This window comes from Oculina patagonica, chromosome 6, assembly GCF_052425735.1.
Source record: "Oculina patagonica isolate OP01 chromosome 6, crgOcupat, whole genome shotgun sequence".
Classification (NCBI taxonomy): domain Eukaryota; kingdom Metazoa; phylum Cnidaria; class Anthozoa; order Scleractinia; family Oculinidae; genus Oculina; species Oculina patagonica.
In genome coordinates, this window is record NC_135763.1 from 4,665,362 (window position 1) to 4,682,281 (window position 16,920).

At 39.6% G+C, this 16,920-nt stretch overlaps 1 protein-coding gene across 1 annotated transcript; it reads right to left on the bottom strand.

The window, feature by feature from the left end:
- Nucleotides 1-1,739: 1,739 nt before the first annotated feature.
- On the bottom strand, nucleotides 1,740-16,851 carry LOC144656279 (uncharacterized). The gene is made up of 4 exons (XM_078516512.1): nucleotides 16,746-16,851; nucleotides 14,037-14,225; nucleotides 12,934-13,174; nucleotides 1,740-3,562 (listed from the first exon to the last, which is right to left on the bottom strand). Exons 2-4 carry the CDS (start codon nucleotides 14,199-14,201, stop codon nucleotides 2,064-2,066), a joined length of 1,905 nt encoding a protein of 634 aa, XP_078372638.1. The 5' UTR covers nucleotides 14,202-14,225; nucleotides 16,746-16,851; the 3' UTR covers nucleotides 1,740-2,063.
- Between the last annotated feature and the right edge of the window lie 69 nt (nucleotides 16,852-16,920).

Below are 16,920 nucleotides of genomic sequence, written 5' to 3' on the forward strand. Positions count from 1 at the left end.
GAAAAAAGCAAACCAAATTAAGCGAGTTTCGACAGTTTCAAATCAAGCAGTTCAATGGCCTTTACAAACAGTTATCGATGTTATCAAAGTTTATATTACAAATAACATAACAAGCAGTGATTTCAAAGCAAAACCCAGGTGATCTATCAGTTAAAATAATAAACTGAAATGCTTACCGTGTTGGGATAAGCGTCTTAAAGATTCTATCTTATATAAAAATCGCATTTGCGCCTTTTGTTTGACCCTAATGGTGAAATAAGTTTCCGACGAACGAACACATGTTTGCCAGACCACATGTTATTGGGGCCGAACTTCAGTCATTAAATGTCTGATTCTGAACAAATACAGTTTAAATACCAGTAAATTGAAGCAAGCTAGAAACGGGTGATTCTATTAATTGAATACAGTTTCTGATTTAAACGAGCAAATCTCACTGAACGTCTAAGACATCTGACAGTGTTTATCCACGACAAGTTTAAATTGAGAGGGATTCTCCAACTTATTGAAAAATGCCATTGAAATGACTGTTAAATGACCGATAGAACTTCTTGTTTAAAGCTCCGAATTACGTTTGTTGAGATAAATTTAAATTTCTTCACAATTCTTTTAGAATTCGCGATTTCTTTAAGAGTTAAATTCGCAATTGGAAAAGGGAGAGGTGTAAACTGGCTTTCATGCAGACCTCTTCTCATAAAATTTGTCAGTTGTCAACATTCTCTTGTAGAAATTTGTATATGACTTCATGTACTTACTAAAATATTTCTAAAGCTTCAGTTAATAGTTTAGAGGATCCTATTGGAAAATATTGAAAGCGGCAAGAAACTTTTTAGCAAAATTCAACCGATGTTGTTCTGAGTGACTAAACCGGCTGTAAGGTTCTATTTATAGAAATTAACCCAACGATCAGTCAAGCGAAGGAGTTCTTCTCTTTTTCCGCGGCAAAATAAACATTATTTGTCGGAGCCGTCTTTGTATGAAATCATGGAACAGAAATGAATCTTCTCGCTTGGACAACTCTTGTTTTCCAAACGAGTTTCGTTCAAGACAAAATAACCTGCTCGCGTTGCTCACTATTGTGAAGTTATCACACTTATTGTTGAAGGAAACGTGTTGTTATTAAATTCCGCTAAACAAAGTACTCGCTTATATCGTGCTGCTTAGTATAAAAGGCTTTAAAAGGCATTTAAATTACAGCTAAAATGTAAATAGATGGATCATGCGATAATATAAAGTTTTACAAAAAAAGAAAATTTAGTTTTGAAAAACAAAAGCCATATGGTGTCCTGTTTGTTGTGAAGACAAGATACGCTCGCTGTTTTTGAGTAGTGATCGGGTGCCATGCTTTATCTAAACCCCGCAAATCTTTGCTCGATAATAAAAAGAATTAGACCACCAGCCCGTTTTTGATACTTATATCTACTTTTGCTTTTCCAATCTTAAGCAGTTTCTTAGACAGTGCGTAAACCTTTAAAGGCGTCAATAAAACGAACCAGATTTCGTAATGAAGAAAATTCACGTCGGCTAACCTTACAGTACATCTCGCCTTTTTTCTTTGTCTTTGCACGCCAAGACAAAGCAGAAAACAAAGATAAAATGGTTTCCAGGCAATTTCTAAAGACGGCAAGAGAAATTTATTCATTTAATTGACTTCACAGGTTGGTGAATAAGTTTTGAAAGAAAACAACGAGAAGGAATATCAAATTAATAAATTATGTCTTACGCGTATTGGAGACATCAAAACCATTTCAAATAGCACGTTTTTTTATTTTGCTTTTCGTTTTATCGTACAAACTTATATCTGTCCTTCCTTTTTATAATATAAATGTTTTCTCGTCTTTACAATGCTTACGTCGGAGAATTTTTGTACAAACATATGAACTATAGATGCGAATACAGTTTCTTCTGCGTACGAATGTTGAAAATGAAAGGCCCATTAAAATGACCGAAATTGCTATTGAACGTTCAATGTCGCAACTAAATATCTTCACAGAAGTTCTTCTTCTCTCGATAAACTTACATCTACTCCTATGAAATTCGATTTAAAAAGTAACATTTTTTACCATTCAGCGTCCGTTCGGGTGTCTTGATTTTATATGACGGTCCAAATCTCTTCGTCTCACCAGCACTTTTCCGCAATACTGACATTTGTAGGGAGTGTCTCCAACTGCATGAAGGCGGATATGTTTTGCCATGTTGCTCGGATCGCCAAAGCGCTTTTGACAATATTTGCACTTTAAAGGCTTGTACCCAGTATGAATACGCATGTGGATTTTCAGCCCGTACTTGCGCGTGTACAACTTGCCACACAGCTCGCACAGGTAACCTTTGTTAACTTTCTTAGAGTTCAGATCGTTTATCATTTCCTCGTTACAGCCCGTCTTGGGTTTTTCCGGCGTCATTTGATCCCCGTTTAAGCTCGTTCCGTCCTGGCTCGGCGTTGAGGAGGAGGATGGTAGCCTATTAACGCTTTGTTCCGCTCCAAACATCATAGGGCCTGTCGGATTCATGACCGGTTGGCCATTTAGCGATGGGAAACCTTGAGGAAATCCGTACTTGAAAAACGGCATCGAAGAAGGGCTGCAAAGCGGCGGTCGCGGCTGGAGAAGAAATGCTGGATTACTCAACATATCCATTTGATTTGGAGAGAAGGCGGAATCCTGCGACAAATTGCCGTATCTCATTCCGTTAAGTCCGTTTAGTTCGTTCAAAAGCGGTCGCGAGATTGAAGGAAATTCGGAGGAAACTGGCACGCTTCCAAGCTCCGGGCTCTTAAAGCCGTTGAAGCTTCCGGAGCTAAAATGCTGCGACTGGTTAACTGGAGGCACAAGGGAAGAATTTTTCAAGCCATCCTTCATTCCAAACGTCTCCGCAGTGAAGGAAGGTAAACTCACGGGTGTTAGCGGCGTAAGAACAGGCTGGAGCTTGTCTGGAGATTTGACGACCTGCAGATCGGCGGAGCTTGAGTGCAGCGAGAAGGGTGGCGAGGCTTTTGAAGACGAACTTTCTCCGACAGAGCTTTGCAACGATTTTGGGCTCTCCTTCATCAGGAAGGAGTCGGTGTTGAAATTGGAGAGGAATGGAAACTGATTCATGGCCAGTGATAGGTTGTTGAAGCCATTAAAGCCATTTAAACCGTTCAAACAACCCATGTTGTTGGATAAATTAAGTCCAGACGAAGAATGGCCCCCGTTTACGATGGGTTTACCGTCGTGAACAGAAACGTCGGATAAAAACGCGCTACCGTTATGGTGGTGCGCGCCCCGGCTCGTTTCCCCATCGTGTTTTAGGCTGAGCGATGGATCACCGTCCGACTTTGATACCTGTATCCCATCCGTATCCGAGTTTGGAGTCAGAAACAAAGTGCTCATTCTCGGCGGCCTGTTCGGCGGGTTGTTTCTACTTGGAAGGCAACTGGTGTATGAGTGTGTTCGCTGACTGTGAAGCAGGGTCTCTTTATAGCTCTTCCCACGGTTTGAGGCGCACTCAAATGCGATGTGCGTTTTAAGTGTGTTTGGGAATGCAAACACTTGCGAGCAGTGGTGACAAATATATTGGTATTCACCTGTGAAAGAACCGACAGGTGTAGCAAAAGTTAATGACACGTGCTAGTAAGCCAGCCAATCAGAGCAGCGCTTCGCGGGACAGCCAAACAGCGAGTTCATGACACGTGCGAGGCGCTCTAGGTTTCCCCGCCTTCGTCACTGGCTTAGAAGTTAAAATAATATCGGAGCTCGAGCGAGGAAGGTTATTAATATTCAAAAGCACATTTATAATTAACCAACCATGCTGTAATTAGCTTCGCAATTATTAGCTGGAGGAAGTTGGATTTTATTGAAATGAGTGATTTTTAAATGGTCTTTAACGTTCTGTCCCGGCGTGCGAGTTCGTGCGATGCACGGCAAAATCTGTCAACTGCACAGTAGAAACACGATTAGTGTACCTCGCTAAGTGAATTTCACTGATTTTCGAGACAATAAACTTTGCCACGAGGGTCGTTCAGATCCTTTTGTTAGATCTTTTGTCAATGACTCCAACCAATCAAATTACGCCGTCCGCCGTGCTTTTCAAATCAATTCGCCGTTCATTGAGCGCCGTTGCCCGGGGGAAATCAGGAAGCGGTTAGAAAACGTGAGGCGAGCTTTTTGCAAACAGCTGAGCAACTCTGCAAGGGAGTGCGCTGGAAAGCAGAACCAGCGAAGACCGGTAAATAAAAAACGTTTTTCCACGCTTTTTGATTCAAAACTCTTGGTTTTACAGGTGTTGAATGGTGGCCGTACTGATCCCACGTGACCCGCCACTGACTCGATGACGATTTGTTTAGTTCGCCCTTTGCTGCCTAAATATCTAAGAATTGCCACAAAGGGCTGGCTGTTCAGCGCACACAATAGATGTATCACGCTTTATACATATATAATTTTGACACGCGGCCGAGACGAGAAATCTTTTGTCCTTGGAATGTATCTTAAGCTAACAGATGCGTAAGCAAGTTCGAGGACTCGAAGCGTGCAAAATCGTTTTCCTTCGGTACACACCGATACCTTGGACCGGTATAGCGCTCTTACCAGCGTACTAGAAAGTCATCACTAAAAGCGAAACGGGTGAGCCATTTTAGTTAATGATTTGAGGTACCCGGGTACCGGGCCGGTGAGAGAAAGGGCTTTAAATGAGCTACGGTAGTCATCTAAACAGAAATGATAACTCAATGCACGTGTTATATTGTTCGTTCAAGCGCCACAATATAGGCACCTAGGAACCGCAGAATGTTTTGTTCGGCCGGGGCTTAATGTGAGAGAATGTACCCTGAAAAAGGAAAACAAAAGTTACCAGCACCAAGGTAAATATAATCTGCACAATTAAGTGAGCAGCTACAAGTTCAAAATTCGCGACCTAATTCTCTGAGGATTTGGTCGTGCACGTTCATGATTCTAAAATTCGTATGCACGAAGCGTGGAAATAAGGAGCTGTTTTGCGACGCTTTTGCAAATTATTCACAACAGTTCTCTGCAGCTCTTTATAAGCATCGAAAGCTTATTACAGAAAGTATTTTGCCACTAGCAACGGAAAGGTGCCTTAATAAAATTCCATTACTCTTCCACAAATCATGGTACTTTAACACTAAAATAATGATAATTCAATAAATGTCCTTGCAGTTTGCGGCCCAAAATCGCTGAATTCTGCGACGCTTCTCGTATGCTATGTAGTCAACTCTTAAAACAAAGACGATGTCGGCTTGATTTTGGACTGAGGCGGGCTTAACCGGGCGAAAAATCTATGACTCAATTTTTTCCGCAAAACCTCAAAACGATGTTTTGATAACGTACTGGCTTCATTCTGTCTGCTCCGGCCCGCGTACCGGGAAACCTGTGCCATCGACTCGAGATTTACCTCCAAGTGATAAGAGGTGTTACAAACGCAAACACGGGGTGCTCAACTTTTCTGGTGCCTTGACCCGAGCTATTAAACTTGACAGGGAAAAACTTTGGATTCAGGGAAACCGTCTTCGCGTCGACCGTAGACACGGAATTTTCGTCCCCGTAGAAATAAACCAATTCAAAAATTCATACAAAGAAGAAGTGTGGTAATTTCAACTTTCATTGTTGCGCGGAACAATTTCGTATCTCTCCTAATATGTGTACAATTTGTTTGTAGAAGAAATATTCTGCTCTGCAGGTTTTTCACTCGTGCCGGTCGTGTTCGGCAAATTACTGTTTCCTGAATTGACAAATTTGTAGCCTTGCTTAGATAATTCAGGCCCTTAGGCCATTTTGCCAGTTTAATGGTTCTTTTGTTTCATTATAAGTTCACTTTACTAATGGAAAAACGTTGCGTTTTACTCACTCCACACTTGAGTTCACACGAGTTTATTCATGCTTGCAAAATAAAGTTTGCAGTTATATCCTCCGCTACAGAAAACTGGGAAAATAAAGATTTAATCTGATCTTGAAGTATTGTTGTTCTTTTGACAGAATGACTTTCCCTCTTTGAGTTACCATTTTAGATAATTATTTTTGTTACTTATTGTATGAAGATATCTTAATAGCCGCAAAATATACTAAATTATCTACCAGTCAATACCAGTCCGAACAAAATTTGTTCGCAAAAAAAGTTCTTGTAGCTTGTGTTTTATTTTGTCTCCATGAACTTTGTAAAATTCCTACCGTGCGCGTTACGGTAATTTAACAACCCACAAAAGGTACTGAGAAGATTAATATAAACAGAGTCGACCTTTTGTGAAGAATATAAAAATCAAGATTTTTTAATTAAAGCGTATACTAAGGAGAATAATCACCTTTTGTAGTAAAAATGAAGTAAATTCAATTTCAGACTCGCAGAAACTGCTAACAAACGAAAGCGAAAGTCGAAGAAACAATAAAGTTTCGACAAATGATAGCATGTTTTTGTAAAGACCGCACGGTCTCAGTGTGGTACACGGATAATTCGAAACGACAAAATGACAGGAAACCTTTTATTGTTACGGTTATTGAAAACTTACGTAACTCCGATAGAAGAGTAAATAAAAAATCTTTCAAAAACAACACAAGAACCAGTTTGCTTTGACAGAAAGCTAATACTGTCTGTCACGTCTAAATGACAAATATATGGGGACGTCGTTAAAACGTGATAATGAACAAAAAATTGAAAATGTTTAAATCAGATTTTCTAAGATTTTCCCGGCTTTTTCGTAAATGTGTATACCCTACTCGTTTGCAACGCCCCAATAAAAAAGATTTTTACACTTCTTGTCAATACTTCACTGTGAACTGTATCAATATGCCGCCCTTCATTTTAATTTATCTTTAAATTGCCCTGATAATTATATTGGCCCGAAGTTGAAACAACTGCGTTGGCGCCCTCAAGAAGTTGTTTGCCTTCTCTTAAACCATGCGGTCGACCCCCGAAGCTTCCTTCCTTTTGACCGCTACGCGAGCGTTCGACGGCTTCGCAACTTCCACGTTCTTTAAGCTATTTTGCTCCCAAGTGACTTTTTCAATGCAAGTGGAGCCGGGTTTAATTTCAATCTGCGTTGAATAAAGCCTTGCTATTGTTTATAGCCTATTCGTGGCAATTTGTATTATCGAATTTAAAAAAGTGTTTGCCGAACAATTGACATAAATACAGCTCACTGCCCGCTCGGCGATTTGCAATGCGCGCTCTGTTTTGTTTGTCTACAAAGACAAAGAAATCACATGTTACTGGAACAATAGGGATACCTGGAGAACAGCTTGCTTCGCTTAGTAGCGGAAGGCCCATTACGTGCTATCGACTGCAGTTAAAATGAGCAAATAAGTTTTCGCGAGCCCCCGCGTTGAAGAATCTTCTCGCATGTAGGAATCTCTATTGTCACCGATTTCATGACCACAACGGTAAAAAGACGGCATAATTTTTCCCATCGGTTGCAAACACGAAAGATGAAACAAAAACCTTAAGCTCACGGGCTCAAACAACCATAAAACTAAACGCCTCTTTTCCCAGTTTATTTTTTCCTAGAAAAGCAATTGCCCATTGATTTCACTAAAATAGAAATGACTGCGTGTTTAGTTGGAAGGAAAGTGCTCGAAATTTTTCTTACCTTGAAACTAAACTTTTTCATCAAAAAGTTGAAATATTCTTGACGTCGACAGAGAAAATACGGACTTAGTTCCAAAAAATGACAAGACTTAATTTGCACTGGCGTGGACTCGCGTTAACACCAAGGCCTTTTTGTCTTATACATGCACTGTTAAGTAATTATTCTATAAACTTGTTGAAACTCGAAACCTGTTGATTGAAAAATTGTCTTTTTGTTTCTTTTCTACAAGATTTATTTTCAGGTTTCTTTCTCTCTTTAGCCTTGTTTTCGCACTGACACAATTCGACACAATTTAAACGAAGCAATTATCTCACGCTGTCATACACCTTCATTCTTAAGGCAAAAATGGATTTGGAGCTTCTTTCTTTCTTAGAAGCAAGAATTCCTTTACAACCCTAAAGAAGGAGAAACCAGCTTGAATTAGTGAAATCAGGTCATACTCTGCTCACGGTTTGCCGGCTTCGAATCAATGTTGACGTTCAATTTCTTTTGAGCCAAATAATAATTACCATCGCTCCGTCCTCCAAACTTCGTGAAATTTGAAATGCTAATTTCATTGAAAAAGCTTTATTGCAGACTTAACCAAAATACCCCAGTAAACAGCAGTCAGAAACGTACAACTTGATGTACGGTTGATGGATTTCGTGGTGCGAAGTTTACACAAAAGTACATCATGTTTACAAGGGTATTAAAATGTCGTTTCTATAAAATGAGTTCCGTTGACAGGTGGTGTATTCATGTTAAACATCTTTAACCATTTTAGACCGTTAACGATACAATAACTCTATTCAAACAGCCATGTCCTAAGTTTATTAAGTGTCGAAATCGTATTAGAAAATCACTATTAAAAAAAAAAAATTCGCGTGAACATATTTTGCGAAGTTGGTCGGAAAAACAAGGTTTTAGTCTGTCTTTTCAAGCTATCTGTGACATTTTAAAAACAAAGATTTCCATCTAACTGTGTAAAATACATAACATCCATTCAGGAATTTCAATCAATCGATTAAAAAGAGATCTCGTTCGACAGTTTATATCAATCAGTCGATTAAAAAAAGATCTCGTTCGCAGTTTATTGCTTGAAATTCAGCATGACCGGAAATTGTCAATCGTGTATCAAAGAAGAAAGGCTTTATTGCTCAAAAGGTTGAACTAAAATAGCTGAGAATGTTGCTATGTTAAAGTGATTTTCCAGGCGAGTGAGTTTGTACAATACACCACATGTTTGTGGGTGAACTAAGCGAGCTTCCACCGGCTGTTTTTGCCCAGTAACAAGCGATCCGACCCACTTATTTAGAACCTCTTTTTAAGAGACTCAGGGGGCGTTAATTTGCTTATTAAATTTAGCTTGCTCTGAATATTTAGTCGCTGGGTTGATTCTTGTAAGCTTGTTCAGTAAATCAGGGCGTTGCCCTTAAAATTTGAACAAAGTTTCGACAATTTCTAAGGTGTTTTGTTAAAAAAGAAATCGAGACCGAGATAACTAATAGATCAATTTCAGGGTGAAAACCTGTTGTGGTTTTTGTGTAGTCGTCATCAAAGCATGATTTGATTATTTCTGTCACTTAAACATCCATCTAAATTAGGCAAGGTCAAATCAAACCGAATCCCTAATGCTGATAACATTTTCAATAGATTTGATACGTTTCCACAAAAAAGGCACCTTGGTATCAAGGAAAATTAATTTACCCCATTTTCAACAGCTTGTTTTGAACCTTTTTTTTAAAATTTTGATAGTTAAGCTGTTATTTTTAAGGACGCTAGCCATAACAGCGCTTTACAAGAAAGATTAGTTTCCATTCAAACAATGAAACCACATGTCAATTTCAGGCTTCGGGAACCTTCGATCACGCTAGCTCCAGCGCTCGCCTTCAGCATGATATTAAAGGTCTGTGTGTTCAATAGGAAAAAAGTGATATAAGATAAAATGCACCCAGTATTATCCGAAAATAAACTTTAGACCCATCAAACAAGGACAGAACCCTGACTAGAGAAAAAAACTAAACGCTTTTGTTCTTTACTTTCGGTTTTTCCCTGTACCTTACAATCAAGTGATCATTTTATCCATTCGATACTCGTAGGAAACCAGGCTTTTTTAATTGAGAACAATACGGTGTGAACTAAAGTAACGAACAAAAGACTTATTACGCAAATGCTAGTAGAGTAGAGATAGTCTAAAGCCTTTCATCCGAACAATGCTACAATACAAGATTAAACAAGTCGCAAACAATACAACAAAAAAGTTTTGAATAAGACATCTTGCAACGCAAGTTCAACTTTCTTTTAAAGCCTAAGCTTGCTTATCTTGTAGATCAGTTGAAAAAAAAATAATGAAGAAGGTGAGCCAACCAAATTTAAACTCTGACTTCTTCCTCCTAATTGTTTGGCCAAACGATTTTTTTTTCTGGTGAAGGGATTTTCTTTGCTTTGCAAATCCTGTCTGCGCTAATATTGGCTTTTATTTGGCCTTTCAATAACGATAAATCGAGAGTCACAAAGTTTACAGAAAAGCTAAGTTTTCGATGACAATAAAAACGGACTTTTTTGGGCAATTGCTCTGTTTAATTTTAAGTCTCACAAAAAACGAATCTAGCTCGGGGCTTCTAAGAAATAGAACAGAACTGAATTGAAAATACCTCTTAACACTCAATTACATCAAATGGGCAGAACAATACAAACACATGCTACGGGGTATTATGTATGTTTAGCTATAGACACAATAAAAATACCACAAGAACGGCCGGGTCTGCTTAGTAACGACTCGTTTTGTAAAACGCACAATAGAATTTGTTGTTTGGCGGTCTAAGCAGTGAATAATTTTTTCAACAAAACCGTGGATTTTATGCACTTAAAGTTGATCCTAAAATTGTTCCGAAAAAGTTACCGACGAACAATCTTGTATGTGAGCGATCGATAAAAAGGATTCGAAAGGCGCCTTGTTTAAAGCACACGGAAAAGTATCATGTCGCGCGTTCGCCAAGAAAAGTGATTGCTTCAAGAAAATCGTGCAGCATGCGCCAAGCAGAATTGAGATTTTGTCTTGTCGACCAATCAGGTGACTTGGCTGGCTATGCTGACGTGATCTTTCCAGCGCGTGAAAAGTGAACGTCATTTTGGCCGCAGTGACTTGCTGTCAGCTGTTTTGTCGAGCGGGGTCATAGAGTTACAACAACAGAGGAACCAGGTTTATGCTCACTACGATAATACGACCACGTCTTTATTACAGCTATTTTTCGGCCCCAACAAATAGAAACTCGATTTCGGATCTGAAAATCCCTGCGACCAACGGTCACCTTGTGGAGTCTCCAGCCTTAGTTTTCCTTATAAGTTAACCCCGTTACGTCGACCACTTAAAATGTCCGTAAGACAAATAAAATAATAAAAAAGAAGTAAAACTGAATAAACTATGTTCAGTTTTCGGCAATAAAGAGACTAAAATGCGTCAGAAATGTTCACTTAAGAAATCAGAATTATATTGTTAAATGAAATCTTTCATGACTTCATCTAAAAGGGATGATCTTTAGCACTTGTATTATCATTGATTTGAACCAACCCCGTTAATATGATTTAGTCTTTATGATACGTTATGACTGAAGATAATTAAAAGTCAGTTTTTTACTTAGAGTCGTTTATCGAATGTTTGACGTATTTACGAGGTAGATTTTTAATAAAAATAAAGGATGGTCGTCAAAAGGCGGTCGTTGCTCGCAGGCATTACCCATGGTACGTTCTCAGATAAGAATCTGACCGAGTTTTAGTGCGCAATAAAAAAATTCTTAGCAACGTGGCTTGCGAAAAATGACGTGCACGATAAATCCACCGAAAGGAATGAGAAAATTTACAAAATCGAGGAAACCTTTTTAAGCTTTCTCGTGGCAGTTTATTCGTTTTTAGCAACGTCTCTTGCGAAAAATGACGTGCACGATGCGATAAATTCACAGAAAGAAATAAGAAACTTTAAAATCGGGGAAACCTTTTTAAGTTTTCTCGTTGCAGTTTATTCGTTTTAGCCTATCGAATTACATCCTTTAAATTGCTAAAAGCCCCGGATGGGGGTAGTATTCCCTATGGTGGACTATACAGGGAGGCGTACCTTTTTCAGGTTGGAGATATAAAAAAAGATAGGGATTTCAAAAGATGGATTCAAAAGGAAAAGGGCAAGGAAAACTGACATTTAGTATTTAAAATGGTCTGTCAAAACATCTCGAACAGACCCACCGAACAGGCGATTCGTCTAAGTATTTCAAGGGGTTGTTCAAGTAAAATGTTTAGAAAATAGCCAGGCGTAGCTCGGCGTTCTAGTCAAAAGTCGCGGGAGAGCGAGAAACTCGCGCGCGCGAGCAAAGCGACAGCGGAAGGCAGAAAGAAAAGGAAAGAACTGCGTTCCCGCCGTTGCTTTGCTCGGCGCGCGCGATTTCTCGCGAATCTCCCTGATCAAAGTGACTTTTTAGAACGCCAAGCTACGCTGGCTATTTAGAAAAGGGCTAGTTGCAGTATCCCTCGATAGGTATGGAAAGAGGCACTCTTTCATCGAAGGTCACTATGAATGGGTTACCTCAGTTTTCTGTCAAAAATGGCATATAAAAGGGTAAGGGTTTGAAACTCGGGCGGTATAAAATCACGCCTTTCCACCCCTCCCCTTGCACAATTTAAGACCCTCATGAGAGAAATCGTAGTGGTACTTTCGTTTGTATGTAACCATGGAAAACAACTGAAAGTAGATGTGAAGAAGGTGTGCGAAATAGCAAATAAAAAAGAGGCACCGTCCTTAACTAGGAACAGAAAGCTATTTTCTCGCATACCTTAACAGGAAACGTTTGTTGAATAACGTAAATGTTACGAAAGAAAGCATAAGCGATCGAGAAGTTATAATCGTGCTCTGATTGGCTGGAAATGGTTCAAGATAACTTTTAATAAACCATCTTTCATGGTACGCGTGCTCTGATTGGTTGAAACTTTGGTTTGATAAAACGGAGGATTGGCAAGAGGATTAGTGTGCTCTGATTGGCTTAGCTGTTCAAGATAGCGTCTTATAAAACAACTTAAAATACTGCGCGTGCTCTGATTGGGTGAAATTATGGTTTGATAAAAGCGCAAATGAGCTAAAGAGTAAGCCCGCACTGATTAGCTAAGCTGTTCAAAATAACTTTTTATAAAACAACTAATAATATGTGCGTGCAGTAATTGTGTAAATTTACGGTTTGGTAAAAGCGTATATTAGCAAGAGGGCAAGCTTTCTCTGATTGGCTGAAACTGCTGAAAATAGTGCGTAACTAGTGGGATGCTCTATTTGGCTGAAACTATGGTTTAATAAAAGTGAATATTTGTATCAAAAGGAATCTATAAAATAAGTGAAGTATTCTTACGTTCGTCTATTCTCGGGATCACGTGATTTGGAATCCTCAGACTTCTACAAAGCCCTTCAGTCGGCCATATTAACAGCTCCTCGCCCGGGGCCACTCTGTCGATGGTGCGAAAGAAGAACGAGCCCCCGCTCAAGAACACCTCTACATTTTGCTCCTCGGCGCAGCGAGCGAAGTTCATGAAAGGCACCCAGGAAAGATGGCGGTCGACGACCCAGATGAGTTGGCCGCATTTGTAAGTCACCTGGAGAAGAAGTTTTGAGAGGAAGAATGACAAACAGATTAACATGAGAAACGCAACATCACATCTGGTATAAAACGAAAGAAACTTAAAAAATACACAGAGGCCGCTTTATTTCTTTTGCAATAAATGTTTCCCGACCCTACCTCGACAAAATAGCAATTGCAGCATTAATTTAATTTAATTCTTATTCAATCGGATTTTAAAGAAAGATTTGATGATTGATGCATAAAATCAGACTAGACTGTGAACATTTCCTCATTTTCTTCCGATTAAATTATCGGGCTGTCGCGTTCGATAGGGCAGACGCACGTTATCTTAAATAATTTGGTAAGAGAAAACTTGGGGAGAGATCAACCTCGTCCCCCTACCTCGAGAGGTTTAGTCCTCTTTCCAATTTTTGCTCGCAATTGTTCTCTTATCCAATGAGACCTCGGATCGAAGCCTGTAATTAGTAATGAGTCGGTCGAACGCGGCTGCCCGACGATCTAATCGAAAAAAGTATAGTGTCCGATCACAGTCTAAATAAAAGCCAGAGTACATGTACCGATTCATAACCCCTTCGCCCCACAGAAAATATATACCAATCTACTTTTTTCATTAAAACATCATCTTTCATTTTTACAAGATTGTTCTGATTGACTGGAGATCGCGTGACGTGGGTACGCTTAAGTTTTGTGTAGTGCCTGTGGCCTATAAAATTAACCCAATTACTGCACTTTCAAGTCTCTAAGGCACTAGCACTGGAACCCAATCCGAAAATAGAAAGTGCAGCAGAAATACTTGAACTAAAAATTAATCGGATAGGATAATAATGAGCAACAAATACCAGTTCTCTTATGTAATGATCTCTCTGGTTTCTCACCTCCAGGATATAATCCAAGTGCTTGTGTTCGTTGGTTTTCAAGAGCATGTTTAATGGCCCTTCGTAAGGTCCAAAGGTCAGTGAAGACGGAATGGATGAAGCCGCGAAAACACCTGAATACCGCTGAACTTTTTCAATCTCGGACCAGTGGACTAGGTACATCATGTAAAGAGTCACGTAACGGCACACCTGTCACGAAAAAATGACACAAAATGTAACGAATCGTAATGATTTAACTATCGATCACAGTAAATAGTTCCTTCTTTGAGTACCGTCCGGACTTTAATAATATAATTAATTTATTTACATCTTCCATAAAAAATGTGATAGTGGGTGCACTCAGCCAATCCACGAGAAGCAGCGGCATGCCACGAAACAGAGGAAAAATAAATGAACTAACAAGGCCCCTGGCAGGAGGACAGCAACAAAGGTGGTGGGAGACCGGGACGAGATACAAATCCAGCAGGGCAAGGGCAGGCCTCGAACCGGTGACCTCCGGATACAACACCAGCGCCCTAACCACTCGGCCACGCTTGCCTCCTCCTTCTGTGATGTGAAACAAAACGAACCTAGAAACAAGAAATATACTTGCACCAAAATACGATGACTCACAGGGCCGAACAGCAAGAGGCAAGACGAGGCACTGCCTCGTCAGACTGTACCCATAAAACAATGTGTGGGAACCCAGTGAACAGAAAAGAAGTTGAAAATGCCTCTGAAAGAGATCAGACTTCTGGATCAAAATTTCGGAAGACAGCCCCAGAACACCCCCCTCCAGCAAGATCTGCCTCGGCGTCTATGGCGAAGGTCTGGTTACAGCCCTGACTCACAAACGATGATTAAATAAAGTATTTTAGTATTTTAATTTTTATTTGGTACCCGAAAAAGTTCCCCATTGAATGAATAACTGTAACGTGTATAAAATCAAATCAAAGTGCACTCGAAGAGAGTGAACAAGGTCGCGCGAGGGTCACGATCAACGCGAGCGCCCGTGTCGTGTTTCTCTCTAGTTTCAGCTTGGGACAATCTGTGACGTGCATAAGATTTCATCAACTTTTTGTCAATGAGGCTCTTTAGGTACTGAATCCTTCTAAAATACACCTGAAGAGCAAAGCAAAGCACCCTTCAGCATTTGTCAAACAGAGATGACTCGTCACACGTTACTTAGCAACCACTGTCAAGAAACGCGCGGGTCCAGTCAACGCCTTGGAGAAGGGATTCTGATCGAAATAGGTCCAACATGCAAATTCTCCTAACTTAGTCTTCATTTATTAAAATACTAGTCATGAGAAAATTTCACTTGGTGATCAGTTCCTTTGTTCCCCTGATATTGGCACGCATAAGCAAGACCATAAGAATATGGAGGCAGCTGCGACATAAGCAAACATACTGAAGATGTCCTCACTCCACCTCAAGTTAAGCAGAAGAATAACCACGAGAAGAACAAATAATTTATGCTTATATTTTTGCTCACGTCGCAATCTTTTTACTCACAAAACTTGCACTCTTATGTTTTATCGGCTGTTGTGCCCCCTGTGAGGGTTTCTGTTGCGAGTGAAAACTAAAAAAAAATCACCAAAATTGTCTTGAAAATAATTTGTTCCAATCCTTAATGCCGGAAATAAATTTTTGGTTACCGCAGCATAAATAGGCTTGGAGTATTCCTTCTCTCCCTGGATGGGATACTGGTTCATCATACGCTACCTTCCAGCAGGTTCCCTAACAATTCACCAGTGAACTCCAAGATTGAGAGAGGTTCTTTGAGAGTGAAGTGCCTTGTCTACAAACCGACCAAAGAAAAAATGCATCGAATTTAAAGGAAACTGGATTTCTATTCTCGACGATTTTGTGAGAAAAGAACTGTTCGGAGAATTTATTTTCAACACAGAGCCGTCAGGTTAGTCAGCGATGTTGAGATCATTGTAAGCATTTTGAGCATTTGTTTTATTATTACACCTTCTGGCGGATCATGTTTCTAGCACCCTGACATTTTTACCACGAATTCGTTTTGAACCCGAAAGAGTTTAATTTTACAGTGTCAGTTCTTTTCAACAGGTTATCAAAGTTTTAACTTAAAGATGTCTCTTTTCTATAGAAGGTGATTGAAAGTGATGGATTTCTGAGGCACCTGCGTTTACAATCAATTTTTTTTCTTGCCTGAATTAGCACCAGCATGCCCACGAAACAAAACGTTCAGGAGAAAATAAAATCAATTTTCATGGTACAATGCCTCCAGGAAGGTCCTGTTACAACTTCTGTGAATTAAAATCAAAACACTAGAAACAACAAGCAGATTTGTAAATGCAGCGAAAATCAGAAAGAAAACCATTCAAGCGTTTATTTTTCGCAATCGGGAAAGAAATAATTTACTTTTCATAAAGTCACAACTTGATTTCACCATGTAACTTCTTTTAGCGATGTTTTTCCTTTTCTTTGACCAACGAAAGAAATCGGAATTAATTTCAGCTCAAAAGATCATCCCTTAAAACTATATTTAAATTTCGAGAAGAAGAAAAACTAAACAAGGGATTACATATCTTTAGCTATATGTATAGCGACAGTGCCTTTCAAAGAGATATCAGGTTCGGTTCAGGTGGCCTCCATTTCGTGATTTTTGACACTCATGCGAAATTTTTACTGCGGTTTTTATCGTAAAAATCGCACAAATCCGAGCAGGTAATAGAAAATTAAAGGCAATGTACTACTCACCAAGGGGATGGATGAACTTTTGACTGTTATCGAGAATCGCTACCTGCTGTCGCCGAGTGGATCGAGTCGAGCAAAGCAAATACGACCTAACATCGCAGTGGCTTTTTAACAATCCCTGTAAATTTCCACCTGCGAAGCGTATTAATAACTGTTTGAAAAACACCCTCATTTCACG